The sequence below is a fragment of the Entelurus aequoreus genome, linkage group LG20, assembly GCF_033978785.1.
Source record: "Entelurus aequoreus isolate RoL-2023_Sb linkage group LG20, RoL_Eaeq_v1.1, whole genome shotgun sequence".
NCBI lineage: Eukaryota > Metazoa > Chordata > Actinopteri > Syngnathiformes > Syngnathidae > Entelurus > Entelurus aequoreus.
This window is the reverse complement of record NC_084750.1, coordinates 36565205-36592912: the sequence shown is the minus strand read 5'-3', so window position 1 is coordinate 36592912 and position 27708 is coordinate 36565205. Positions and strand designations below refer to the sequence as shown.

Here is a 27708-nt window from a genome sequence, read left to right as displayed (position 1 = left end):
TTTCCATTTTCGGGTTTAGTCGGGACTCCTGATGACATTTTGAGACATCTCCTACAACTACAGCACCAGAATTGTGCTGCTGAAGCAAGTCCATTTTTTGGAATTGTTTGTAAGGGTCCCCCCTTACGACATTTTAGCAAAAATATGTTTTCGTAAAATATGCATTTTCTTACATTTACAGGTTTTGTCAGGACTCCTGATAATGTTTTGAGACATCTCCTACAACTACAGCACCAGAATTGGGCTGTTGAAGCAAGTCCGTTTTTTTTAATTTTTGTAAGGGTCCCCCCTTACGATATTTTAGCAAAAAAATGTTTTCGTAAAATATGCATTTTCTTGCTATTTCAGGCTTTGTCAGGACTCACAAAGATAAAATCAGTCATATTTTTGGTTCATTTAATAGTTAAAACAAATTTACATTGTTGCAATCAGTTGATAAAACATTGTCCTTTACAATTATAAATGCTTTTTACAAAAATCTACTAGATCCTGCTGAAATCGTATGTATTGAATGAATAGAGATTCGTTTTGAATTGAAAAAAAAAATCAATTTTGAATCGAATCGTGACCCTAAGAATCGATATTGAATCGAATCGTGGGACACCCAAAGATTCACAGCCCTAATATCTGTATATCTAAATATAGATGTATATCTAGATATACATCTATATATAGATACATATATATACATCTATATCTATATATATATATATGTATATCTATATATATATAGATACATATCTACTGTATATATAGATGTACATCTATCTATAGATTATCTATATCTAGATATATATCTACATCTAGATATAGATGAATATCTATTTACAGATAATCTATTTATAGATATACATCTATATAAATCTAGACATACATCTATATATATCTAGATATACATTTATATATCTAGATATATATATATATATATATATATATATATGCAAATATATATATATACATATACACATCTATAGATATACATCTATATATAGATGTATATCTAGATATATATAGTTTTCTCTCTCTACATATATATATATATATCTATATATATCCATATCTATATAGAGAAATACATATATCTATATAGATATATATAGATATACTGTATACCTACATATCTATATAGATATAGATCTATATCTACATATCTATCTATATATAGATAGATCTATAGATATCTATATATATATATATATATATATAGATATATAGATTATGTATCTATATATCTATAGATATAGATACATATATATATCTATAGATCTATATATATATATATATATATATATATATATATATATATATATACATATCTACTGTATATATAGATGTATATCTATCTATAGATTATCTATATCTAGATATATATTTACATCTAGATATATATCTACATCTAGATATAGAAGAATATCTATTTACAGATAATCTATTTATAGATATACATCTATATAAATCTAGACATACATCTATATATATCTAGATATACATTTATATATCTAGATATATATATATATATATATATATATATATATATATATATATATATATATATATATATATATATATCTAGATATACATTTATATATCTAGATATATATATATATATGTAAATATATATATATATATATACATATACACATATATAGATATACATCTATATATAGATGTATATCTAGATATATATTGTTTTCTCTCTCTACATATATATATATATCTATATATATCCATATCTATATAGAGAAATACATATATCTATATAGATATACTGTATACCTACATGTCTATATAGATATAGATCTATATCTACATATCTATCTATATATAGATAGATAGATATATAGATATAGATATATCTATATATAGATATATCTATATGTATCTATATATCTATAGATATAGATACATATATATCTATATTATATCTATATTATATATATATATATATATATATATATATATATATATATATATATATATATATATATATATATATATATATATATATAGATGTATCTATATCTATACATCTATATATATATATATAGATGTAAATATATATATACATATATATAGATATACATCTATATCTAGATGTATATATCTAGATGTATGTCTCGATTACTGTAACATATTATTTTCGGGCCTCCCTATGTCTAGCATTAAAAGATTACAGTTGGTACAAAATGTGGCTGCTAGACTTTTGACAAGAACAAGAAAGTTTGATCATATTACGCCTATACTGGCTCACCTGCACTGGCTTCATGTGCACTTAAGATGTGACTTTAAGGTTTTACTACTTACGTTTAAAATACTACACGGTTTAGCTCCAGCCTATCTTGCCGATTGTATTGTACCATATGTCCCGGCAAGAAATCTGCGTTCAAAGAACTCCGGCTGGATCTGAGACACGTGTGTGCGTGTTTGTTGTTGCATTGTTATTGTGTTTGTACACGGAGGACAGAAAATGGAGCACAAAGACAAGAACTTGGTGTATTTCTTTATTTCTTATTACCTTTATTGCCTTTCCATTCGCGCTAACATCGGCCTTTAACCGCAGACGTGTACACTATGTTGACATTCAACAGTCACATGACCTGATTGGTGGATGTTCACTTCCAGTTTGAAGCCAGATAATATTCACTTTACCGAGACTAATTAATGCACTGGTCCACTGTTAACGGATGTCTTTGGCATTTATATACTGTATATTTATGCACTATATATCCATATACTGTATGCCGGTGTGAACACTTGATGAAGAGTACAACACATTTGCACATAAAAAGCTTTGACAAGGCACAAAGTCACACGACAGCTACACACTAACCTTCGCCTGCATATTACACATCGTGTCATGAATCCATACGCATGGAACACTTATTGCTAAAAAACAAGACGGCACTTAGCGAAAACTAGAACAGCTTTGTATCATATTATAAATGTCAGAAATATTGCTTTTGCATAAAATGTTGAGCGTCACTAAAATACAATTTTTTTTTCTATGTCCACCACACACACGGTACGGTAACACAGACAGTAGAAAAATAGGTGCAACTAAGTGGGGTCACTATCATTATTACCCACTAACATGTTGGCTGGTGTGTGTGTGTGTGTGTGTGTTCTCTTGTATTTCTACCCTTCTTGAGACATCAACAAGGAAAAGTACCTTCCATATGAGGACCGGTGAACAAGTTAGGACATAAATCATGGTCCCAATACGGAAAACCATTGCAGCTAATAGAGAATGTCTCATTCGCACCCCCTGGTGTGAAATCTATCAAAATTAGGGTGGTCCCAAAAAGGAGGGATTTTTCAAATTGACTGTCAGTTTTAAAAGCGCTCCCCCCTCTGGTCAACATATGAAATAACAAGTGTGTGTGAAAATTTGAAGTGCTCCCCCTCTGGTCGAAATATGTAATAACAATTGTGCGTAAGAAATTGAAATGTGCCCCCTTTGGCCAAAATTAATTTAAAAAAAATAAAATATGTATATAGAGACATATTGTAGTAACGAAGTAAATAATGAAGATTAAAAAAACAATTACAAACAAAAAAATGTTCATTAACTAAAAGCTTACCTTTTTATATTTGCAAAGTGTGTATATATTATTAATGTTGTAAATACAAATATTTATATATCTAGAAAGGGTGGTGCTAAAGAGGTAGGCATTTTTCGGAGGACTCAAGGAAGGTAAGAAGTACAAGAATGTGTTTGTGTGTGTGTGTGTGTTCTGGCAATGCTTACCTAATGGGGACGTCGCTCTGTTTACACAGTTACCTTTAGGGGACCTCTGACGGTATGGGGACAAAAAAACAGGTCCCCTAAAGGAAAACCTTTTGAAATGATAGTCAGATCTATTCTATATCCTTCTATATATGGTAGTTGGAGTAGCAGACAACTTCATTAATGCTAAATAGCAGTTTTCAGTAATGTCACAGAAGATGCAGGATTTGCTTTAACATTTAAGTGGTGACACTTCCTATAAGAGGACAGCTGTAGTGCTGTATTCTGAGGATCATGTCATATTTAATTAGAATGTATTATTATTATTATTATTATTATTATTTTTAAATGGTCCTCAGTAGTCAAGTACAAATTTGTGTGAATTATGCAAAATTATTTTAAATTTGTCCCCATGAACCATATTAAATATTCTTCCCCAAGGTCCCCAATAAGAATGATCAGCACATTACTTCATCAATCCAGAGATTTAAAGACGTGTGTGAGCTAACTGGGCAGTGGCCATTTTACCTAATTTTTTTTATGCCTCCACAACCTGTAGAAAGGGTGGTCCCCACAAGTGATGATCAAAAACTTGGTCCCCATTCCAAATCATTACCTGTGTGTGTGTGTGTGTGTGTGTGTGTGTGTGTGTGTTGTGTGTGTGTGTGTGTGTGTGTGTGTGTGTGTGTGTGTGTGTGTGTGTGTGTGTGTGTGTGTGTGTGTGTGTGTGTGTGTGTGTGTGTGTGTGTGTGTGTGTGTGTGTGTGTGTGTGTGATTTAAAAGTGCAGCAGCAGTTGCCACAAAGACGGCTGATAGTACTGTGGAACCTCAAAAGATCGCATACGACTTCAGCAGCCTCGTTTTGTTGGGCTTCTTCTTTACATTTGTGTGGTTTCCCTCCACAAATCAAAGACCAGCCTCAATAAAGGGTGTTAAGGGTCCCTCTAATGCTGACAACATTGGCACTTGTTTCATAGCTATGGACCTAAAATTGTGTTTACAAGGTCATCCTACAGAAAAGAGTGGAGGCAATTTCACATTGCATATAGTCTGTTGTTTTTGGTAGCATCTTCATCCCCAATCTGAAGGAATGATCAAATATGGCTGCCAGGTGCGTGGTTGCAGGTTGTAGCAATACAACTAAAGAAGGGGTCATTTCCAAATGATGGGAATATGAGGAAAGTACGGACCTCTCCGGTCAAAATGGGACGAACCAAGAGAGAGGAGTTTAATTTGCAGCAATTATGTTCGTGATTTTACTTTAAAAAAAGAAGGGGTTTGTTGGGGGTTTGGATGGAAAACTAATTTAAAAGGTGATCCCGAAAATCAGGAGCACCCCGGAGGGGGAGAACGACTGACAAAGAGCAGACCCGGTGATCAAAACGAGAGGAAAAGAAGATGAGCCGCTAGTAGTCTATTTTGCGTCCTCTTCTACTGATGTTTCCCCCAAGGTGTTTGAGGAAATGCTGAAAGAGCATGAGGGAAGTATGGAAGAGCAGGAAATAATTATTCCATATTTCCTTTTTGGTCATAATAACCATATCAGTTTTAAAGTACCGTATTTTCCGGACTATAAACCGCTACTTTTTTCCTGATCTTTGAACCCAGCTAATCTTTGTTAACGGCTGAATTATGGAATGTGTCAGATTAATTGTATCTAAATCATCACAAAACTTTGTATTGCCATGAGTTACCGGCGAGAAAACTGTCTTTGATCCTACCAAGAAGAAGGCTTGTAAAACTCCACTGTGTAGGATGGGAAGCAACATGAAGGTGTTCTGTTTCTTTGATGTATTGTAATCCACAGAAAGATTTTGTCTTGACCCGAGAACTACAAAGCGAAATGGAAGCAGGACTAGACTCCCCTCCAGGCGACTTTTTCTTTTAACTGTTTTACGACCTTTTCTTTTAACTGTTTTGTGACAAAGACGATGGCTGTTTACGACCCCCCTCCCTTAGAAACAGCTGTGTTGCCATGTAATCAGGGAAAGTCTAAATAAAAGAGGAGGCGTACAATCTTTCGTCAGAGCGTGGAATACTGTACAAGGGTACAGGTGTACTCGTTTCTCCTCATTGAGCCAAATTTAATTCTGTCTCTGTTTAATTCCTTGCTTCTTGTCTTGTTTAATAGATGTCATCAGTGTTTGAACCTGACAGAATGGATTAAGCAAATGAATCTAACAATGTACTAAAATGATCCCCTTTAAGAAAACTGTTTAAAGTGTTCACAAAGTACAAGAAACATCTTGAACCTTACTAAAAAAAGGAGAAAATCTTCATCTCACAAAAGATGAATAAAGACGTCTCTGTTTTGTTTGATCAGCCGTTTTACTGCCCTGTTATAGAGGAACCGTTTGGACACACTTATGGTATGTGAATAAATATTTACAAAATTGTTCATGTAAATAACTAATTTCACAACGTACAGGTGAATATCTCCGCCTTATAGTCCGGTGTGTGTGAAAAAAAAGTATTTTCCTCTGAATTTAGTGTGTGCAGCTTATATACCGGTGCGTCTTATAGTCAGAAAAATGCGGTATTTATCTACTGATTACTCAAAAACGAATTAATAATACGGGAAATGACTGTGAGATTCTGCTAACGTGAACGGCTGGAGCTAGGTGATTATTTTACATTTTAATTAGTGGTTCTGGCAGCGTGACGCACAACCCCTGAGGGGACATGGATGGTGTAATTAATGCACACAGAAATAATGTTTGACGGCGCATGACTCATTTGGGGCTTCAAGGACGAAAAATAAGTGACTAGGCTAGGGGTGTCCAACGTGCGGTACGGAGGCTATTTTCCGACTACAGATATATATTTGTTTTATCTTTACAACATGTCTCAGCATATTGTGACAACGACAATGATGAACTTTTTGACTTGTGGACGTAAAGAATGCAGGCACAGCTTGTGATGCGTCTATTTGATAAACTGCAAGGCAGTCTAGCCTTTGACTCGCATTCATGGCAAGTGATTTGCATTCACATGTTCATCATGTGTGCATTATTAACATATGTACTGTAAATTCCGGACTATTACGCTTTGAACCCTGCGGCTTATAAAATGGTGTGGCTAATTTTATGGATTGTTCTTTGCTAATATTTGCGTCGTCTTTCGGACGAGTTCGCTCACTGCAGTTGCTGCGGGGTGAACGGCTACAACATCTGTTTAGTGCTTTCCACTGGAAGCCATAGTGTTTCTACTCAAAATGGATTCTTTGTTCATTACTCCAAGCAACATTTGCAAGTTTTACAATGTATCTAAAACTGTTCATAATTACTAAAACATCCAATGTGTGGTGTCTGTAGAAGTGTTTTCATGCATATTTATACACGCTATCGTAATGTAATCAAGCTAGCGTTGTTACAATGAGCTAATATGCTAACATGTTTACAAGTGTCTGTGTTAGTATGATTAGCTTACAATGGCATTCTGTTCACCGTGGCGTTATTAAGTCTGTTTAGCGGATTGGAGAGCTAGCTTCTGCAGCAAGTGGGTTAATGACGATGACTTCTGTTTTGTTTATTCAGTCGTTTTACTGCCTTTTTACAGGCACCTATTGGAAACAATTAGAGGTATAAACATTTACAAAATCTTTCTGTGTAAATAACTAATTTCACATATATGGAAAAACTTTTTTTTTTTTTTTTTTTAATGTTGTGGGTGTGGCTTACATACTGGTGAGCTCTATAGTCCGGAAAATACGGTACATTTAATTCTTATTTGTATATTTTTTGTGTATTGTTAAAATGTGTGGAACATTTTAGTTGGCATGGACTCTATCTTTAGTCCCTATTATTGTGTCACAAAGTTGTTTGTTTTTAGGTAAGGGAACATGCAAATTAGTGATCTCATTGTCAAAGCATTGGGATATGGCACCACATGCAAGAACTATCATTGCGGCATTTTGGCTAATAACACTTTTTTCCTCATTTCTTAAAAATAAAATAATTCTAAGTCTTTTGAAACCAGGATTGTCACATTTAAAAAAATAAATGTATTATTAATGATGCACTTCATATTATTATATATAAAACCAGCTTGCTATGTCAGCTATAAGATAAAGCTAACGCGTTGATTAGCATATATTGATCTATATTGGATCTGTTATAGCGTCTGCCTGGTTTACAATATAAATACCTTGTGCGTGTGCAAGCTATAAAATAGCGTATACTATTAGTGGCCGTGTTGCGTGTGATCTACTAAAACTGCATGCACAATTTAAAACTGGTGAAGACCGCCTTATTTAAATGAAGATTTTGCATGTACTATACGGGGCATCACCACAGAGACCATCATTTACTGTACACTTATGTTATCATGCTCCTACCTGTGGCGCTTTGCCATCTACCACTTTTTATGGGCATTTTGACAGCAGTGCATCTACAGTGGCACCACTTTTTTTTACCGCAGGTGCATGCGACTGAGGTTGCACTTATGTACTCAATACACAAAAAATGCATACTTCAAACGTTTTTTCATAATATAGGATATATATATATATGTCAGTGATGTATATTCTAGTTAAAAAAAAGAATGTCATCCAAAAAATATTAAATGACAACAAAACGTATCAAATGAATTGATTTTAATCGGCCCCTTAAGTCATTTAGCAGCTATAAAACTATAAAACGATGTTGCTGAATCGACTACGTGTCTAATATTTTGTTTATTTCTGACCGTCCAAATACTGTATGTTGAAACGTAAACGTAGGTCTTTGTAGCCTAAACACTTATTTCTCACAGTCGTGTGGAACTGTCAGTCTGTGCATCTTTTTCAGACGGGCTAAATAAAACGCAAAATAGTGCTCGCAAAACGGTGTTGATAAATGACATTGCGTATATATGTATTTTCTCCTCCCAGTATTGTGGGCCTTTTGATGATCAGCATATATTTTGCATATTGCTGAAAACAGAGACGCAAAATGGATTGCACGCCTTGTTCTGCTTATTTAACAGACGCAATCCACTTTGTACATGTTTAGTAGATCAGCTTTGTGTGCTCTATCAAGTTTGCACATGTTTTAGTACACGCAAACCCCCCAAAAATGTATCAAAACGCCTCGCTGTGTTCTTAAATTAAGATTAAAGATTAAAGTACCAATGATTGTCACACACACACTAGATGTGGTGAAATTTGTCCTCTTTATGTATGTTGCCTTTGATGGAAAAGTTTTGGTCCTGTGTTTGGGTCTAGTATTTTGATGATTCTAAGCATTCCTGTAACTTCTTTCCAATGCACATTAATTTCACAGAGTGCATCCCAACTAACTTTACTTCTGTCGACAAGAGTAGCAAAGAGAGCACTTTCTGTGTTTGCTACCACTAACTGCAGACTTTTTCAGAGCCGCGGAGCATTATCATGTAGCACTATTGCTAAACGTTTCAAATATAAACATAAAACAGTGACTGACAATGTCCGCTCTCACTGGGATGGTTGTATCTTTCAGCACTTGTGCTGTCCTTCAGCTGCAAAATTTTGAATAATCCTACCTCAGGTAAAAAATGCTTCTGAGTGATTTTAGTTTTTTGCTGTGTTCCATCAAGTGGATTTTCTTGGTGCCACAACCTACTACTAAACAAGTGAGATACACTATTTGCAATACAGCAGAAGCGCCTTCTGCTTTGTTTATAACCAAAGTATTAGCAGCCCGGCTTCTTTTTCTTTATTTTACGGTGGGTCAGAATTAACGCTCTTAGCAGCTTAAGCCAGAGGAGCAAGGCAATGTGTCACGACGCCAAAAAGTAGGCCCTCTGTGTTAGCTCTTACAATAACAATTTTTCAATAGCTTGGTTATTATGCAGGTAACGGCATGAAAATGGAGCGTTGTTGCCGGTTTGTGGGTGTTTTATTAGACTGCTTTATAGGCGGAATATATGAACCCTAATAACGTAAAAGCAGATTTTCACTACCGGTACTTAGAACGCACAGAAAAGGGAAAGCCGTGTGTTCTTGTCTCATAAGGATTGTGGATGATGGACACCATTCCAAAAAAGTGCAGTTCCCATTTAATTACATAAATAGAGGTTAACTTCTTTAAAAAAAAAAAAAAAAAAAAAAAAGCCTCATTGTTTGAATGTATCAGCATTACGCTGATTAATTTCACTTCATACTTCTATGACATTTATGAGTGTTAAAATTACCTTATAAAAACACAGGGCCAGAGGTGCTGTACCATGGTCATTGCTTACTATCACGATACTGTAGCTGTCCACGTAAAGAGAAAAACGTCAGCTAAAAGCTAAACAACTGATTTTAGGAAAACAAGACAATTCAAACCCCAAATGACCACAAGATTAGCATTTGTCATAAATAACTTTGTAATACAAAACCCTAATAATAGAAACTCGGCCCAGCTTGAAAGTCAACACTTCCAGCGGTATGAGTATCATTCCTCTACCGCTATAACTGACTGAACAAACAGCATATACACTTACATTTACAAAGTAGCATAGATAGCTACATTCTCACATGTGCAGTAAGCATCAAAGTATCCCCTTTACTTTGATACCAAGATCATCCATGCAGACCTGTGAATACCATTAGGATATTTGCTTGACGTAAATATACACAAATATGTTAAGTGGTAACGCTGCTTCTTCCCACTCCATTTCAGACATAAACAAAACAAAATCATACAATAAACCCTGTGTCATTTTATAGGAAAAGGTTAAAACATTGGCTTGACGGTAAATTAAACTAGCAAAAACATGATGATAAATGTCCATTAACTTCTATGGAAAAACATTTTTCATCTCTAAATAACTAACTAGCGTCAGGAAACTGCTAATGTTCGACATTTAAGGTTCCACTGTACTTTGCCGAGAAAGCATCACAGCAAAGTAAAAACGAGCCGACGTTAGCATTATTCTCTTAATTATTTTCATTAACGTTTACAATTAAAAGCATTGATTAAAACTATTGTGATACATTAATTAGGGATGCACAATATTTTTTACCAATACAGATAAGCTATAACCTTTCTCAATAACTTATATTATTTTTAACATTGCAGTTTGTGCACACCTTCGGGTGGCTGATAAGGTTTAATGTGTTGAAGGGTTATGTTTTTTCCCTCCACGCGGAATGTTTGCAAAATAGCACACAAAGTACGAACGACGGCATGTTTGTTTACAGTGACCTGAGGGAACGTTTAGTAGGAGAAAAGGAGCGCTTAATTTGCTCACCCTAACCCACCTACAGCACAGCAAGAGTAATCTTGCCTCATTAGAATGTCTTTTTTTCCATTTTTACCGGTTATCGGAGCTATTTTTCTTATTTTTATCGGTTTTGAGGTCATAATTCAGTATCTATCGTGCACCCCTAAAGACATACGGGCCAGTATTGCTGCCTTTCGAGAGAATTGTTTAGGTAAAATATGCTGGCAAAGTGCTTACTGGACAGTACAGACTTCATATGGCCTCTGTCGTCATCTTTTTACATTGTTATCAATGAAACAGTAGAAAAAAACATACATGCATTCATTATGAACATACAGTATATATATTTATGGATAAAAAGATTCTGATTTTTTTTAAAAACTAATTATTTTTTTAAGCAGCGCATTGTTCTGCACAAAGAGAGAACACTACAAGGTATCCTTTTTAGTTACATATGATGCAAAGTACCTCTGTTTTGTTTTGTACAGCGACAGGTTATTTCCACAATATTAGATGGCATGGATATTTCCTGAAGGGCCTGAAGTGAATGGCGCTGGTGCTGCTCACTTTTGTGTTGGAGATGTTTTTACAGTAGAGAGACTAATATCATACAATTAACAATGACGCCAAGACTGCGGCCCATTCCTTTGGCACCAGAGATGCAAATGGTAAAAAACAAAAAGTCGATACATGTGGATCTACGGTACATCATTACAGTTCGCCATGGCAACCGGCCAGCCTGGTGGAGCTCACCTGCTGTGCTAAAGATACACTGGCAGGTTTCGCTGTGTGTACAGTACGTTTGGAGTTGTGCTCCGTGTTGTGCGGGAGGAGACGCCATCACAAGAAGGTCTCCACAGTGGAAGTCTCTCCTGGCGTGTCAGGGCTGATGTCCACTCGAACGCAGGCCGCCTTCTCCAGGCTGTTAACATGGGTGCAAAGCAGACGGCGGCGTGGTGGGCTTGAGCAGAGAGCATAGCGATCCCTAACGGTTTTAGATGATTTGGAAACCAAACATTTTGACCACACAATGGATATCAAGCAACACCAAAGGGCAACCATTCTGACTTCTGAAATAACAAGTTTGCTTCCTTTATATATTGTAATAGCAATATGTATTATTTATTGCAATTTTGGGGTTTTTTTCATTGTATTTTACTTTGAGCTAAGTGTACACTGAACAAAAATAGAAACGCAACACTTGTTTTTGCTCTTATTTTTCATGTGTTGAACTTAAAAAACCCAAATCTGTGTTAGTGAGCATTTGTTCTTTGCTAAAATGATCCAGCCCACCTCACAAGTGTGGCATATCAAGATGCTGATTAAACAGCATGATTATTGCACAGGTGTGCCTTAGGCTGCCCACAATTAAAAGCCACTCTGAAATGTGCAGTTTCATCACACAGCACAATGCCACAGATGTCGCAAGTTGTGAGGGAGCATGCAGTTGGCATGCTGACTGCAGAAATGTCCACCCGAACTGTTGCCCGTCAACTGAATGTTCATTTCTCTACCATAAGCCATCTCTAAAGACGTTTCAGAGAATTTGGCAGTACATCCACACCAGCCCAGAACCTCCATGATCATCTGAAACCAGCCACCTGGACAGCTGCTGCAACAATTGGTTTGCATAACCAAAAAATGTCTGCACAAACTGTGAGAAATTGTCTTAGGGAAGCTCATCTGCATGCATGTCTCGACCTGACTGCAGTTCGTCGTCATAACCGAATTCAGTGGACAAATGCGCACAATCGATGGCATCTGGCACGTGTTCTCTTCATGGATGAATCTCTGTTTTCACAGTTTAGGGCAGGTGGCAGACAACGTGTGTGGCATCGGGTGGGAGAGCGGTTTGCTGATGTCAACATTGTGATTCGAGTGGCCAATGGTGGGGGTTATGGTATGGGCAGGCGTATGTTATGGAAAACGAACGCAAGTGCATTTTATTGATGGCATTTTGAATGCACAGACATATCCTGATCCTGTGGCCCATTGTTGTGCCATTCACCCGAGACCATCACCTTATGTTGCAGCATGACGATGCACAGCCCCATGTTGCAAGGATCTGTACACAATTCCTGGAAGCTGAAAACATCCCAGTTCATGCATGGCCACCATACTCACCGGACATGTCACCCATTGAGCATGTTTGGGATGCTGTGGATCGGCGTACACAACACCGTGTTCCAGTTCCTGCAACTTTACGCAGCCATTAAAAAGGAGTGGACCGACATTCCACAGGAATCAACAACCTGGTCAACTCTATGCGAAGGAGAAGTGTTGGACTGCGTGAGGCAAATGGTGGTCACATCAGATACGGACTGCTTTTCTGACCCCCCCTATATCCCAAATAAAGCAAAACTGCACAATTTCAGAGTGGCCTTTTATTGTGGGCAGCCTAAGGCACACCAATAATCATGCTGTTTAATCGACATCTTGATATGCCGCACCTGTGAGGTGGGATGGATTATCTTGGCAAAAATGAAATGCTCACTAACACAGATTTAGACAGATTTGTGACCATTATTTAAAGGAATAGGCATTTTGTGTATATAGTAAAAGTTTTAGATCTTTGAGTTCAACTCATGAAAAATGTGAGCATATCAAAAACATTGGGTTTATATTTTTGTTTAGTATAGAAAGAGCACCGCTGAAGTGGCAGCTGGTTGCATCGGCTCTGTGCTCTTGATATCTTACATGTCCTTTTTTTCTTTAATTAATGTTTCCTTCTTGTTTTCATGTGTTTATACCTTATTTATTGTGGACTTCATTGAATCTGCACTGCACCCATATAAATTCCTATTGTGGGATAAATTACCGTAAGTATATCCTATCCTCCTATCCCATTTTATTATTAATGATAGATTACTATAGTAGGGAAGGGATTCATATGGCCCTATTCCTGGGTGGATCTCATGGGAGAGGAAGGTGGGGGGGGGTTATTCATTTTGCAATGCAGTCTGCTAAAAATTATTGGAAGTGTCACTCCACATTGCAGCTGACGCAGTGGTCAAAGTTGGAATTGCAACAAAACACATTTTAAGATATTAAACACTCTGCCATCTGGCAGCTAAAATCAATAGTCTGATCAAGGGGTGTCTTGATCAGCTGTTTTACTGTCGTGATCAGCTGTTTTACTGCCGTGTTACGGGCACAGTTTGGAAACAATTAAGGTATGTAAATAAACATTTACAAAATCGTGACATGTAAACATCTTATTTCTCAACATACCGGTATATATCTTCGGCTTATAGTTTGGTGCGGTTAGCATATGAAAACTAAAATTTCTAAAATTTAGTGGGTGCGGCTTATATACAGGATCAGCTTATAGTCCGGAAAATACCGTATTTAACACATTTTATGTCATTTTCAACTTTACGTCAACGCAAATGTGATTCAAAGGAATAGCAACACAACACCTTTTTTCAAACGTAACTCACTGGTCAGTGTGCTATTTTTAGAACAGGCTCGTTGGCCACTCATATGGTCCTGGAGGGAAACATTGTGGCATTGGTGACCCCTGAGCTAGACAAAGTAGCCAGGGAGAGGGAGGTCTGGGTTGATCTGCTGAGGCTGCTAATTATATACAGTATATGAACTAAGATAGTCCATCAAAATTAAAAACAATTTTTAAAACTGTGCTGAAACTGTATCCTGTCTAGTGTAGCTTAGTCAACAACACGATTGAGCTTACATTGACCATTCTGGACTTAAAATTAACTGCAATACCTGTTAAATAATTATTATTACTATTCTCTATAAACTTAAATATAAGCAAGGAAACTTCAACATGCAATGGATTTGTGCATTGTTTTTTGCAAGTTTAGCATAAAAAAACCTCTCTAAATAGCATGAATAAACTGGATGAATTCATCATAGGCTGCAAACGTGCATATCCCATAGAAGCAACATTGTGTATCTTGATATCGCTAAGTATTGTTGGAACAAAGCATTGCTGGTGCTCAACTTCACTGATCTCTGACAGCGCATTTTTGGCCATTTTATCAGAAATATTTATAAACCAGGGGGTCAGACTCACAACTCCATGCCAAAATGCAAACAATTAGAGAAGACAGACCGGTGCATAGATATTAAATCAACATTGTAATCACACAAACATGCACAGACACACTCACAGCATGGCAAAATCCATGTAGTTTCCATATAACCGTGTGGACATAACGTGAGTTGCATATGCGCACACTGTTAGTTACGTTTACACAATAAAAGCACTTTTAAAGTCTGCGCTTGTGACAGTTTAGGCCATGCATGGACTGTTGAGTGGAGTAAGCGTAAAACATTAAGGCACAGTTAAGTGCCTCAAATGTTCTCCTGCTACCTCTTCTTCCTGAAGGAGGCTGTGGGTCACTACTCCTACCCTGTATCTGTTCAAGATGGACATAAGAACGTTCTGACCTTGTTTTGCTCATTTCAGCCATGGAAGTACTGAGTGTGTGTGGGGGGTGGTTTAGGCTCTATTTACCTTTACTATAAGACATTTTAGAAATACTCTACAGCAGTGATTCTCAAATTGTGGTACATGTGCCACTAGTGGTACGCAAGCTCCATCTAGTGGTACGCCAAAGAAGTCTATAAATATGTACTGTATATGGAGTATCATTGTTGATGTTTGTGCACTGTGTGTAATTTCACAGTGGCCCAAAATATTAAATATACTTGTTAAATAAAACCTCTGCCTTGTTTTTAATGAATACTCAGGCCTACTACACTACAGTATTTTAATATTGGTCATTGTGGTGGTACTTGGAGAGCCAAGTGTTTTTCTGAGGTGGTACTTGGTGAAAAACGTTTGAGAACCACTGCTCTACAGTAAAGGAGGAGCACTATAATAAAGAAACGCATGATAATTTACTTTTGCAGAGGGGTTTTATTTAGTGGGGTCACTCACCTCCCTGAGAGCGTCTTTTCTGGGAGGTTGAGCAGGTTTGAGTTGTCGAAGCTGACCTGCAAGCCGAGCTCTTCTTGACGAAGTAGTCGAGTCTCCTCTTCCTGAAACAAATAGTTTTACACGGGCATTAATTGAACAATACATTTACTATGATGCATCATATGTACCGTACAAAAATAAACATCTCACTAATTTGCCACAAAGCACTGCTATTTCATCATATTACATACCAACATGTCTGATAATAAAAACATTTCCAACAGGGTGGCTGCACAAAACTGACCTGTTATCTTTCTAAAGGCAGAATTTAGAACAAATATAATTATTAAAATATTGTGCAGATATACACTACAAAAGCTGATATCTGTAAAAGATTAAATATCTGAAATCAAGATCTTAAATAATACATTTTACACTTAAATATAGTAAAATTGTGTTTTGGCAATTCACATTTTCAAAGTTAACCAGTAACATGCATTTGTTGTCTTACAATCTAAAAATCGCTGCCGTTGTGTCCTTGGGCAGGACACTTCACCCTTTGCCCCCGGTGCCGCACACACCGGTGAAATGAATGATGAATGATAGGTGGTGGTCGGAGGGGCCGTAGGCGCAAATTGCAGCCACGCTTCCGTCAGTCTACCCCAGGGCAGCTGTGGCTACGAAAGTAGCTTACCACCACCAGGTGTGAATGATTGATGGGTTCAGAAAAACATGTAAAGCGACTTTGGGTACTTAGAAAAGCGCTATATAAATCCCAGGTATTATTATTATTATTATTATTTGTTGTATCCAATATAAATTAGCATTGAGCGAGCGCATTAGTTTTAATGCATTTTTTTTAATGTTGAATGTCATAAGTTATTTTTTATTTTATATAAGTTATATTGACATACTTTGTTCCTGTATGTCCAGTTTTACATTGCTTGAAGTAAAAGAACCTGCTACAGTATCTGGGGAATTTGACAACCATTCAATAAAAAAACAAAACATTGACACAAAAATTGAACACCGATTTTAAAAGTACCAGCTTTGCACGCGCTTTCTTTTTCTTGTCATCTTCTTTTTTCTTCTTGCTCTCCGGCATCAAGTCATCTAGCCAGCTTAACTCTCTCTTTGTGAAAAAGAAATCTAGAAGCTTTCGGATAAAGACCAGCGCTAGAACCTGTAAAGAATGAATAGTTTTACAAAAAAGCATATTTCAGTACAATAATACATAAATGATAAAACATGGGTGTCTAATTTGTATGGTTTGCCATGTGTACCGTATATCCTTTTTTAAAAAGGCTAAAAAAAAGAGGTACAAGTTTTGTGTTATTATTAGTTATTAGTATAAATCAGGTAGCTTTTGTTACATTATGCTTTTGTGCACTATTTTTTAATTTTTGTTTTATTACTGTCACAATGTCATGAGCCTACAAAAAAAACCAAACAGTTTCTGTCTTCTTAGCGCAGTTGCTATTTATGATTTCCGCTGGTCAAATGCTGGGCTGATCCCAAAGTCTTATGTATGAAATGTGTTCGGAAACAAATGTACACGCCACCTAAACTATTTGTGGCAGTGCAAATTTATACAAGGTCAGCTGCAACAAATAATTGAGCATATGGGAAACACTGTATTTGTTGACTTAATTGGGACTTCCCTACCATCATGGGGAAGACGACCGCTGCAGCAGAGGCCTTGATGACCCAGAGAAGCACCAGACAAGTGAGCTGCACTAACGTGAATATATGGACTTTCCACAAAGGAACGTAGCGCAGGTAAATAAGGTCAGGCTGGTGCTTGGCAGGCATGCCAAACAGTTTGATTCTGTCAAAGAACTGTAGAGGAAATGAAGCAATGCTGAGTATAAAATATTTGAAAACGTTTGCCGTTTTAAGAAACAATACTTACTTGGATGCCTTTGAGAGAGGAGGCGCCCATGTAGAGAAAGACTCCATACAGCACTGGCATCGGAATGAACTAGAACGAGCAAAAGTCATCTAACAATGCAAGCAAATCCACGGTGGGGCTAGTCATTTTCCCCTCACCTTAAGCGCTGATGTCATGAAAACGGAGCAGCCCATGAGGACAAAGATCATGAATCCAGTGACCCGCTGCTCCCGGATACCTAGAAACTTTGGCTGTTCTCCGGGAGCAGAGCAGCCGGATTCCACTTTCAGGCTGTTGACGTGCGAAATGGACAGGACAGTAGCAGCCACGAACCAGGGCAGGCCCATAATAGAACACACGCCCAGCATTACTGCCACAATCATTAAGTCCAGGTGATAGCCGCAGCCTTTCTGTAGGTTTGAGAGAGAATTGTGTGGGACATCAAGTCTCATATTTCCAGAGCATAGTGCTGTGCAAACGTTTTATGCCGTCAGATATGTCGTTTAAGCGATATCGAGCATATAACACAACAAGAATGTCACACAGCAGAGCACACACCCCTCCACCAAGACTGAAATATGGAACAAATATGTTTGCCAATCTATTTGTTAGCAGACTACTTCTTGTTAACAAAAAACACAAACATACTGGAGAGGTAGTGCCAGCGTATTCCTTAGGTTTACTTATTTTGGCTCAGTTTTTAGGCCCTTCCAAATATCTGCTTAGCACCGGGAATGGCGAGCACCAGAATCGGAGGTTTAGAGAATTGTCTAGTAACTGAACTTTTGCAACACATATACTACTACAGTGTTTTAATACTTTTTGTAGAGGATATCTACAAAAGTAGTGTTCCGATCTTCACTGTGACAATCTCAACTTGACCAACTTTTGGCAGAACAAGTCTTTCATGAACTTCTTTTTCAACCCCTGCGTCATCAATAGCACATCTCCACATTGGTGAGATTTTCACACAAGCGATGTCAAAAAACGACAGCGGGACATAGCATTGGACATTCGACACGGCACTTCAGGATATCAACAGCTGTTCGGGCAAAGCCCAGATCATTTCTCTTGATTCAAGATGCACTTCATTTTTGAAAATCAAGAACACAGCTTTGTCTTGAGTGATGTGGAATGCTAAGAAGACACAATGATCGTAGCTGCTACTGTTGACCAAGTTTGTGCAAAACACACGCCCGTGGTTTCAGAACATGAAACCCAGTCCTAACTTGGAGGAATTACCCAGGATATGAAGTATTTCCGAGTAGTGGCCATGTTTTAGTAGCTGGGGAACAGCCATAGCAATGACACCCGGAGGATGCTCTACCAGTGAGTACGGTAATCTATAGTGGAACACACTCTAATAATGCTAAAAAAAAAATTAGAAAGTTGTTAACCGTTTTTAAGTGCCTGGTTACAGACGAACATGCAACTCTAACCATGTTCAGTATTTCCTGTTCATGGGATTGAATAAAGAAAAGTAGTTTACATGAATGAAGAGTTTCCAGAATTCTATGATTCAAGCAATCCCGATATTATCTGCAAGTTAGATTTGTGCACGTGATTAACCTTAAGCTTGTGCTCTTTGCGGTTGATGATGACAGCAGTGATCTGTTGATCCATAAAGATGAGGATGGTGCACAGAAGGGCAGGAAGTGCCGCCACCAGCAGTGTCCACCAAGGGTTTTCTCCCAAAGGGTCCATCAGCCAGCCTCTGTTCTTTGACGTTGGCTGCACACACAAAAAAGCATAAGTGTGCTACATTTTGTTCAGGCAATTAGCTTGCTTGGAAATAAGGTTTTGTTTTGCCACACTTGGAAAAAAGACATGTTTGAAAGGATGCCTACCTCAAAACGATCAGGGACATTAAGCTTAGGGGAGGGGATCCCCATTAGGTAGTCCACCAACACCATGACCATGATAGTTATAAAGACAGCAAAGTCACTAATAGTAGATCGCACCTAGCACACACAAATAAAACATGTGTTTTTATTAATATAGAAAAATAAACCATTGATCTGCAACAAGGTCTCAATTTGATTCACTAATACAGTGATACTTTAGTTGTCCTACACCCCACTTTTTGCACAAAAAGTTTTCCCTAGTTTTGGAGTTCTGTCTTGGTTATCGTACTGCCAAACATTACCCCTAACAAACTATGGTAGTCAGTTTGTCCACGGAATCCAGTACTCAAACAAAAAGTCCCAAGTGTTGATGACTCAAGTCTTTGTATTAAATGTTCATTTACCCATTTCAATCATCATTTAAATGTAGTTTACCTTTTTTTTCTACATGTAAAACTATGATATTTTATGAAAAAAATTATTTTGTACTGTAGTCATATTTTTAGTGGTCTAGAATATATAGGGAACGCTACACAAAATTAATGGTTCGGATGTTGTCGCTGTTTTGTTGTCACCGTTTTCTGTTTGGTGTACATTGTTGTTCTTAACACCCCAGAATAACATATATTCCAAGAAACCATTACCATATATCAGTTGTCAGTTTCGAGGTTGTTTTAAAATACAAAAAAATGTAAAAAAAGAGTGCCATCCTGTCTGTACATTGAGCTTCCATTAGTGGTGTTGTCCACAATGACAAAAGCAATTGATATGTGCTGTGTTTGGAAGGGTTGTCCTGACTAGCATTAACTTTGTAGTTTGTTCTCAAGTGGCCATTTTGAAATTTTTTTGGGGGGGAGTGAGTGGTTGAGTGATTCATGGAAAACATTCCTTCTCATCACGCTGACAGCATTTCAGTCACATTTATCTAGACAAAAGATTATTTTTTTTTATTGGTTTTATTGTTTGTTCAGATTTTTTCATAAACTAATTCATTTAATTCATGTTTTTTTTATGGGAAGACTGCTTTAACTTTTGTACAATTTGGTCTTTGTTGGACCTTTTGGAACGGATTAGTAAACAAAACTGAGGTGCCACTGAAATGTGTTTGTCTAGGCTACTCCAACCTCCAGCAAAAGACAGAATGCACCGATGATTTTGGTGTTAACAGTTAAACAAAACAATTCAGACAATGGAATAGGGACCATAGTGTGGTTTTATTCTACAGTATATAATGCTACATTAGGAGTAGTACCAACCTTGGTGGGGAAATATCTCTCTGTTTTGAACTGTTTGAGGAAAGAGGACAAAAAGAAGGTGGTAAAGAAGAGAATGATGGACCAGAAGAGGACATCTGGGATGTAGGGTCCATGGTTACTGCAGGCTGTGCCCACAAAATCTCCATGGAGCACTTTACACATCTAGGGAAAACATAGTACTGTTTTTTATTAACAAAACAAGCACATAATGTGACTCAATTGGCATTTCTGTACACATGCTGTAGGACATTGATGATTGCATAGCATTTAAATGGAGCCATCAGTGTAATTAACTGCTTTTGACACTGGAGGCCACTGTGTAGCAATCTCACCGAAACATTGAGGCTGCTCCAGGGGATGGAGTCCGGGCTGTATCCTGACTGGTTCCACGTCTGCAAGAGCTGAGCTGAAGCGTTAACTGGCGGAGCGCACTGACACCTGGAAACAAAAAAAACAAACAGAAAAACAATTAATATTTTATAGTCAATTTGAAACTTAACCTGCAGCGAAAGCTTCTGGACTTTATTTTGTGTTAGTGAGAACTCTGTAGATATTCTGATAGCAGGGGTTCTCAACCTTAAGGCCATAGGCCCCTTACAGGACAGACTACTTTCCAAGGAACGCCCTATAATCTTCATGCTGATACTATGTTAGTATTATTTTAGATTTTTTGCACTCTTTGCTCACATTCGCATCATAATAATATCTGAATGGCTTGTCATTAAAACTGTGTTCTGTAGATAGCGTTGTAACTTCCACGGAACTGTGTGTGCGCGTGTGCTGCAAAATAACTTTCTTGATCTGTGTCCTTGGACAGGTAGTCAATAACACGTAGGTTGGCCGCCTTTTTGATTTTCGGTACATGTTTACCTTCAAACAATTACGTACATACACATGTACATGTGCATGTATCCGGAATTGTAGTAAACCGTTTCTAAAATACAGTTTCGCAAGCTTTCCAAGCTTGAACAGTGCTATTGAATTTAAGCCTGCTCATTGTTGCTCACGTGAATAGAATGCTGTTTTCCATTCAGGCCAGACTTTTGGGGATTAGTCAACTCCACACAGCTTAGGGGAGCTTCGGTGAGACTTACCGAGTCCCGGCGCGGCTGCATGGTCCTGCTGCTCGCGACCCCCCGGTTGGGATCCCGTTGCGGCCACCACTAATCCCGCTTAAAAAATTTAATTTCACGAGCCTTGGTATGGCAAATTTTGATATCGGTGGCCGCTATATGGAGTCAAAAAACTGCTTTGGAATGCAAAATGAGTGGCTGCTTTAAACAGGTGGCAGCTATAGTTATAGTATATAACACTCCTTTTTGCTGCGGGGGAAATTTTTGTGGCTATCGGGAAGGGACCGCCATAGACAGGTGCACGCTAACACAGGCTTGACTGTATACAATATTTCTTTATTCAAAATACGAGGGCAACAACAGTTGGCAACAGCGGCGGCCAGTGTCTTCAATGTGGGTAACGTCTAATCGCTACAACTTGAATGTCCCCTACTGCTGCACAGGATGAAATCAATCCCAAGTCAATAATTTCATATTTTATTTGTTAGATAACGTTTAAAACACGAGATCCGTTTTACTACACACAAACACTGAGTTTTGTGTCATGGTCGATTGTACAAATTAGATCCAGCGCCCCATTGCTGCTAATAAGCTCCAAATCTGTGAGAAACACTCTTGTCTATGGGCCACACTTTGGATAACCCTGACCTAAAGACTCATGGTGTTTCTTTTATTGACAGCAGTCAGTTTGACAAGACTTATTTTCCAATGCACTCTTTCTGTCTGCTGGTGGGAGTGCGATCATGTGTTTTTGTGTGTCTTTGCGCAGAGGTGTAGTGATCGATAGAGCACTGTATTCCACTGACTGTGTACAAACTAAAACGCTGTCATGTAAATAAGAGCATTCATGTATTTTCCGGACTAAAAGGCGCTACTTTTTCCCAATACTTAGAACCCTGCGGCTTATAAAACGGTGCGACTAATTTTAGGAATTTTTCCTCTCTAACATCCGGAGTGTTTTATATTCATCAAATAGTTTTTATATTACACCAACAGAGACACTAAAAAAGGTGTGTTATTGTTTATGCTATGGCGCCAAGTTTTGGACGAGTTTTCTCACTGCAGGTGTGGTGGTTTGAAAATGTCCTTCCTGTTTTGGGCCTTGAAACGGAAGTATAACCATTCATATCGTTTCTGCTCAAAATTATTCCTCAGTCATCACTCAAAGCAACGTTTGTAAGTTTTACAATATAACTAAAACAATTTATACTTACTATACCGTCCCATGTGTGATGTCTGTAGAAGGGCTTTCATGGATATTTGTACGTGCTATCGTAATGTAATCAAGCTAGCTTTGTTAGCATTAGCAAATATGTTAAAATGTTTACAAGTGTCTGTGTTAGTATTACTAACTTACAATGGCATTATTTTTGTATCGTTTCAGTTTTGTAAATTCACCAAAATGTAACCGTGGAGTTACTGAACCTGTTTTGCAGACTAGAGAGCTAACTTCCGCAGCTGGTGGGTCCATGATGACTTCTGTTTTATTTGATCAGCAGAAAGTTAAAGCAGAAAGTAAGCAGCTATAAACAGGAAATTAAAACGGTCAGCATTGTCACAGCCACTAACAAACACGTAAGAGGAAGACGGATAAATCCATAAATTGGTGGTGTCGATACCAAGAGTAGTATCAGTATATGATCGATACTACAGTATTAAAGTCAATATTTTTATTTTCTCAAAATCTTACATTGGAGACTACTCACAAAACAAAATAAAACCAAACAGCAAGTACAATATCAGCACTTACGAATATGATGTGAGGTTGTCCAGGATGTTGTGACTGTTGACAGGGTAGTGTTCTCCAAGATGGAAAAGCTTTTCAAGAGCCTCGTAGATGAAAATAATGCAGATAAGTGCTGCAAAAGCTTCCTCCGTGAAGCGGGTGATGTAGCATACCAGGGAGCTCGCATCTGTGGCAACCAGGACAATACATAGGAAGGCTGTCCACAAACCAATGCTAGTTCGTAACGACAAGTAGGACAGACCATAGTCCCTGGAGTAAAGGGGGGATGACATAAAAAAAAAAAAGACATACATAAACAATTGGTGGAAACTCAACTCAATAAAGAGTACAGACTGTTGTTTGCTCGTAAAGATAGATGATGTTTAAAATTTCACTGGATTTAACTTACGTGCAGAACTTAAAGAGGATCTTCTCAAAGACTAAAACAGGCCCTGTGCTGCCAAGAATAGTTAGGGGCTGGCCGGCAAAGAGAGAGTATGCCACCCCCGTCAAGGATGCCCCAAACAAAGACTCAATGGCACTCTGTAGAGACAAAACACAGGGAGGGAGGGAGTGAATACAACAGGGACAATGAGCGTGAAAAATGACAATACGCAGAGAGAGAGAAAGCGAGAGAGAATAAAAGAAGAAAACCAGACCTGAACATAGAGTTTTGAATAAATACACAGATACGCTGTGCAAACGTCCATCCTTGTCTATTGTACCATCACTGTACAGCCTATTTGCTGCACAGTTTACTTAGATTATACAGTGTCACATAAACATAAACCAGCTCTCTTCTTTAACCCTTCTGAGATAAAACAGGCACATACATGTTGGAAAAAAGGGAACAAGGTGGAAAAAAAAGTGTATTTGTAGTATGGGTGTCCCAATCAGATATTGATATCAGTCTTATATAAGCCAAAAACTAGTATCGGATAACATCGACTTGCATCAATCAATCAAAGTTTATTTATATAGCCGTAAATCACAAGTGTCTCAAAGGGCTGCACAAGCCACAAAGACATCCTCGGCTCAGATCCCACATCAGGGCAAGAAAAAACTCAACCCAATGGGCATATATAAGCGCTCTGATACAAGCAGTCCTGAAAGCGTGTTTACTTGTACAAAGCTGGAGAGCCAGTTAACAGCTAAATTTTAAAAAACTGTTTTGGTCTTTTCTTGTATTTTAGGTAATTTACAAAATGTAAACATGCTAGGCTTAGAGCTAGCAGCTACACAACAATAGCACACAAGCTAGACATACGTAACAAGTGTCCTCAATTGAACAATATTGTGGTCTAAAACAACATTTGTCAATATGTATCAAATAATTGTAGTTGCATAACTTACAGACATCTCAAATGTAGATGAGTATTGGAAAGAATCCAAAAACAAACGTGTCCAAATCATTCAACTTAGCTTAACTTAATGATATTTTGTGGTCACAGGGTGTCACCAAAAACAATTACTACTCCACTTTAAATCAATTGACAGCATAAATCAGTGAGTGTTTTCATACCTAACATTGTTCTCTGAGTAATGTTTATTTATCATGCCTTTTCTAACATTCCACACTACCAAATAATAAAGTCTGTATGGTTTGTGCTGTTAGTGTATCGGATCAATATCAGTAACAGCCAACACTAAGGGCTCCAATACCGCTATCGTATCAAAAGTGGAAAAAGTTGTATCAGGGCAACCCTAATTTGTAACGAGAAATAAAGCAAAATTGTCATGGTATTAAAATGCACCAGTATTTATGGCAGCAGCAAGTACTAATTTCCTTGTTCAGTATTTAACTCTTGAGAGAAATTTCACAAATATTTTGGTAATTTGACTAGGATAGCAGAAACTGGATTGTATAAAGAACTCTCAACCGTGATAACATATGTTTATATATACGCAGTACAGCAGAATTTTGTTGATAATCCATTCGAAAAGATCAGACAAAGCCTGAATCGTACAAAAACCGTAGCAATTTCTTCCAATAAGAAATAACGCAAATCCATTTATTAATTGATACAGACATAAGCCGCAGATATATACCGGTATGTGACAAAATGAGATCTTAACATAGAACTATTTTGTAAACGTTTCTTTACACACCTTAATTGTTTCCAAACGGTGCCTGTAACATGGCAGTAAAACGGCCGACCAAACAAAACAGAAAAGTTATTGATGTCTTTATTCTTCCTTTAAAACAGGGCTGGGCGATATGGACCAAAACTGATATCCCGGTATTTTTAGGCCGAATGGCGATATACGGTATATAACGATATACGGTATATAATGGTACTTTAAATAAAATGTGCAAAGTGCTTACTTTGAACTCAACACCACATTAATGTTACTCCCATTGTTCTGAGAATTACTTATAATAATTATAGTTACTTACCAAAAAAGACATTTAATTACTAATGGAACTATTCTTTAACAAATGTAATTAATTACTAGGGAATGTAATTAATGTGTTACTTAAAAAAAAAACTAAAAAAAATTTAAATATGTCATATGCTGTTGAGAAGTTTCTGAGAGCGGTGTGTGTGCTTTTAAAAGGCGATGTCTTTTGCCAAGCGACGTGTGACGTCAGTGATGGTTTCATCTGAACTGTTTTTCTTAGCTTTAACAGTTAGCAGCGACAACTGTGTAATCTTTTTAACTGCCTGATTAGTTGCGGCCACGTCTGCTGTGCGCAAAGGCGCATGTGGCAGGGGGTCGTGTCTGCAATGCGCGGTAGCGACTCAGGACGCTTGCAAGACATTTCCTATGTGCTGAACCGTTCCTCAGCTCTGGTGACTCCATGCCGCACTGGCCGCAAACGGCCGTAACAGAGGCACATAAAAAATACAGGTATGGCGGTATTGTCTCGAGCATATACCGCTTTTTCAAAATATACCGATATTAACTATAATACGAGGTACCACTGTACTAGTAATCTGTTGAACTCACTATATTGCCTTTGGTTGCCTCGCCAAGCAGACCGCCGAAAGTAATGACAGGAGACATGCAGGCACAATAGAGGAAGAGGATGGAGGCTAGACACTGCAAGCTGAAGGAATCCCTGATGTCACTCCAGTAAAACGGGGCCTTCCGCTTAATATCCAATACGAGACCGCCAAATATCCTACAAAAGGAAAGTGGTAGAGTTAATTAGACAGTAATTAATCCAACAAGCAACACACAATTTAAATGGGACTGGTCTGTTTTTGGACAGGTTTTTTTTCCAGCCTAAAAGGATCGAGTGTGAATGTAAAACCAACTAACGGGTGTCAGCTTTCTTTAAATTAGGACCTCATATTTATGTACACTGCTGTGACCCCCAATGCCTTCCTCAAGCCACAATCCATTTATAGCAACGCTGAAAATAAGAGTGAAAGTTTAAATAAATCACTGTATCGAGAGTTTGTACAGTATGTGCGCTGTGGTTTGTATAAAGCTCAACTGTAATATTAAATAATTGAATTAATAAGCCTCCTGAAGTTTTTGTTAATCACTACATACAGTACCTTACAAAAGTTAGTACACCCCCCACATTCCTACAAATATTGTATAAGGTAATATTGAACAACACTGAAAAAATATAGCATGATACATTGTAAAGTAGTCAGTGTAGAGCTTGCAAAACAGTGCACATTTACTGTTGTCTCAAATGAACTGATGGCAACAAACTGAGTACAGTGTAAGTTAAAACGTCCAAATTGTACCCAATTAGTAATTTTCCCTCCACGGTGGAAAAAATGGTAGTCAGATAAATGCTGACACTGTGGGCCAATTTCGGTCATTTCCCCTGAAGGGTGTACTCACTTTCCTTTAGTGTGTGTAAACATAAATGGCTGCATGTTGAGTTATTTTAAGGGGACAGTCAATGTACACAGTTATACAAGCTGTACACTGACTTCTTTACACTATATTAAAGTGGGATTTATTCAGGGTAGTCCCATGAAAAGATTTGAAAGAAACAAGATGGGGTATAATCACTTTTGAGAGGTACTTTATATGAGAATAATAAATCATTGAGGACACGATTTGTCAAATATTTATTGCACATACTTAGCACATACATTTTGATCATCTTTTAGTTAACAGTGTTTACTGCTGTCCATTTGTGTTCCTCAGTGAATTAAAAGTAAATG

General features: G+C 37.5%; 1 protein-coding gene across 4 annotated transcripts in view; it reads right to left on the bottom strand.

Annotated features, from left to right (window-relative positions):
• Positions 1 to 4387: 4387 nt before the first annotated feature.
• LOC133636234 (sodium bicarbonate cotransporter 3-like) overlaps positions 4388 to 27708 on the bottom strand; it is an 88507-nt gene continuing 65186 nt past the window's right edge. For all 4 annotated transcript variants that reach the window (XM_062030031.1, XM_062030028.1, XM_062030030.1 and 1 more), the window contains 13 exons: positions 26525 to 26699; positions 23982 to 24115; positions 23597 to 23842; positions 21106 to 21211; positions 20774 to 20935; positions 19521 to 19634; positions 19243 to 19404; positions 17832 to 18083; positions 17695 to 17763; positions 17448 to 17621; positions 16828 to 16965; positions 15804 to 15904; positions 4388 to 11816 (listed from right to left, as the gene is read on the bottom strand). In XM_062030031.1, coding sequence (XP_061886015.1) covers positions 11735 to 11816; positions 15804 to 15904; positions 16828 to 16965; positions 17448 to 17621; positions 17695 to 17763; positions 17832 to 18083; positions 19243 to 19404; positions 19521 to 19634; positions 20774 to 20935; positions 21106 to 21211; positions 23597 to 23842; positions 23982 to 24115; positions 26525 to 26699 — 1915 coding nt within the window. In that variant the 3' untranslated portion in view covers positions 4388 to 11734. The remainder of the gene's footprint in view (positions 11817 to 15803; positions 15905 to 16827; positions 16966 to 17447; positions 17622 to 17694; positions 17764 to 17831; positions 18084 to 19242; positions 19405 to 19520; positions 19635 to 20773; positions 20936 to 21105; positions 21212 to 23596; positions 23843 to 23981; positions 24116 to 26524; positions 26700 to 27708) is intronic.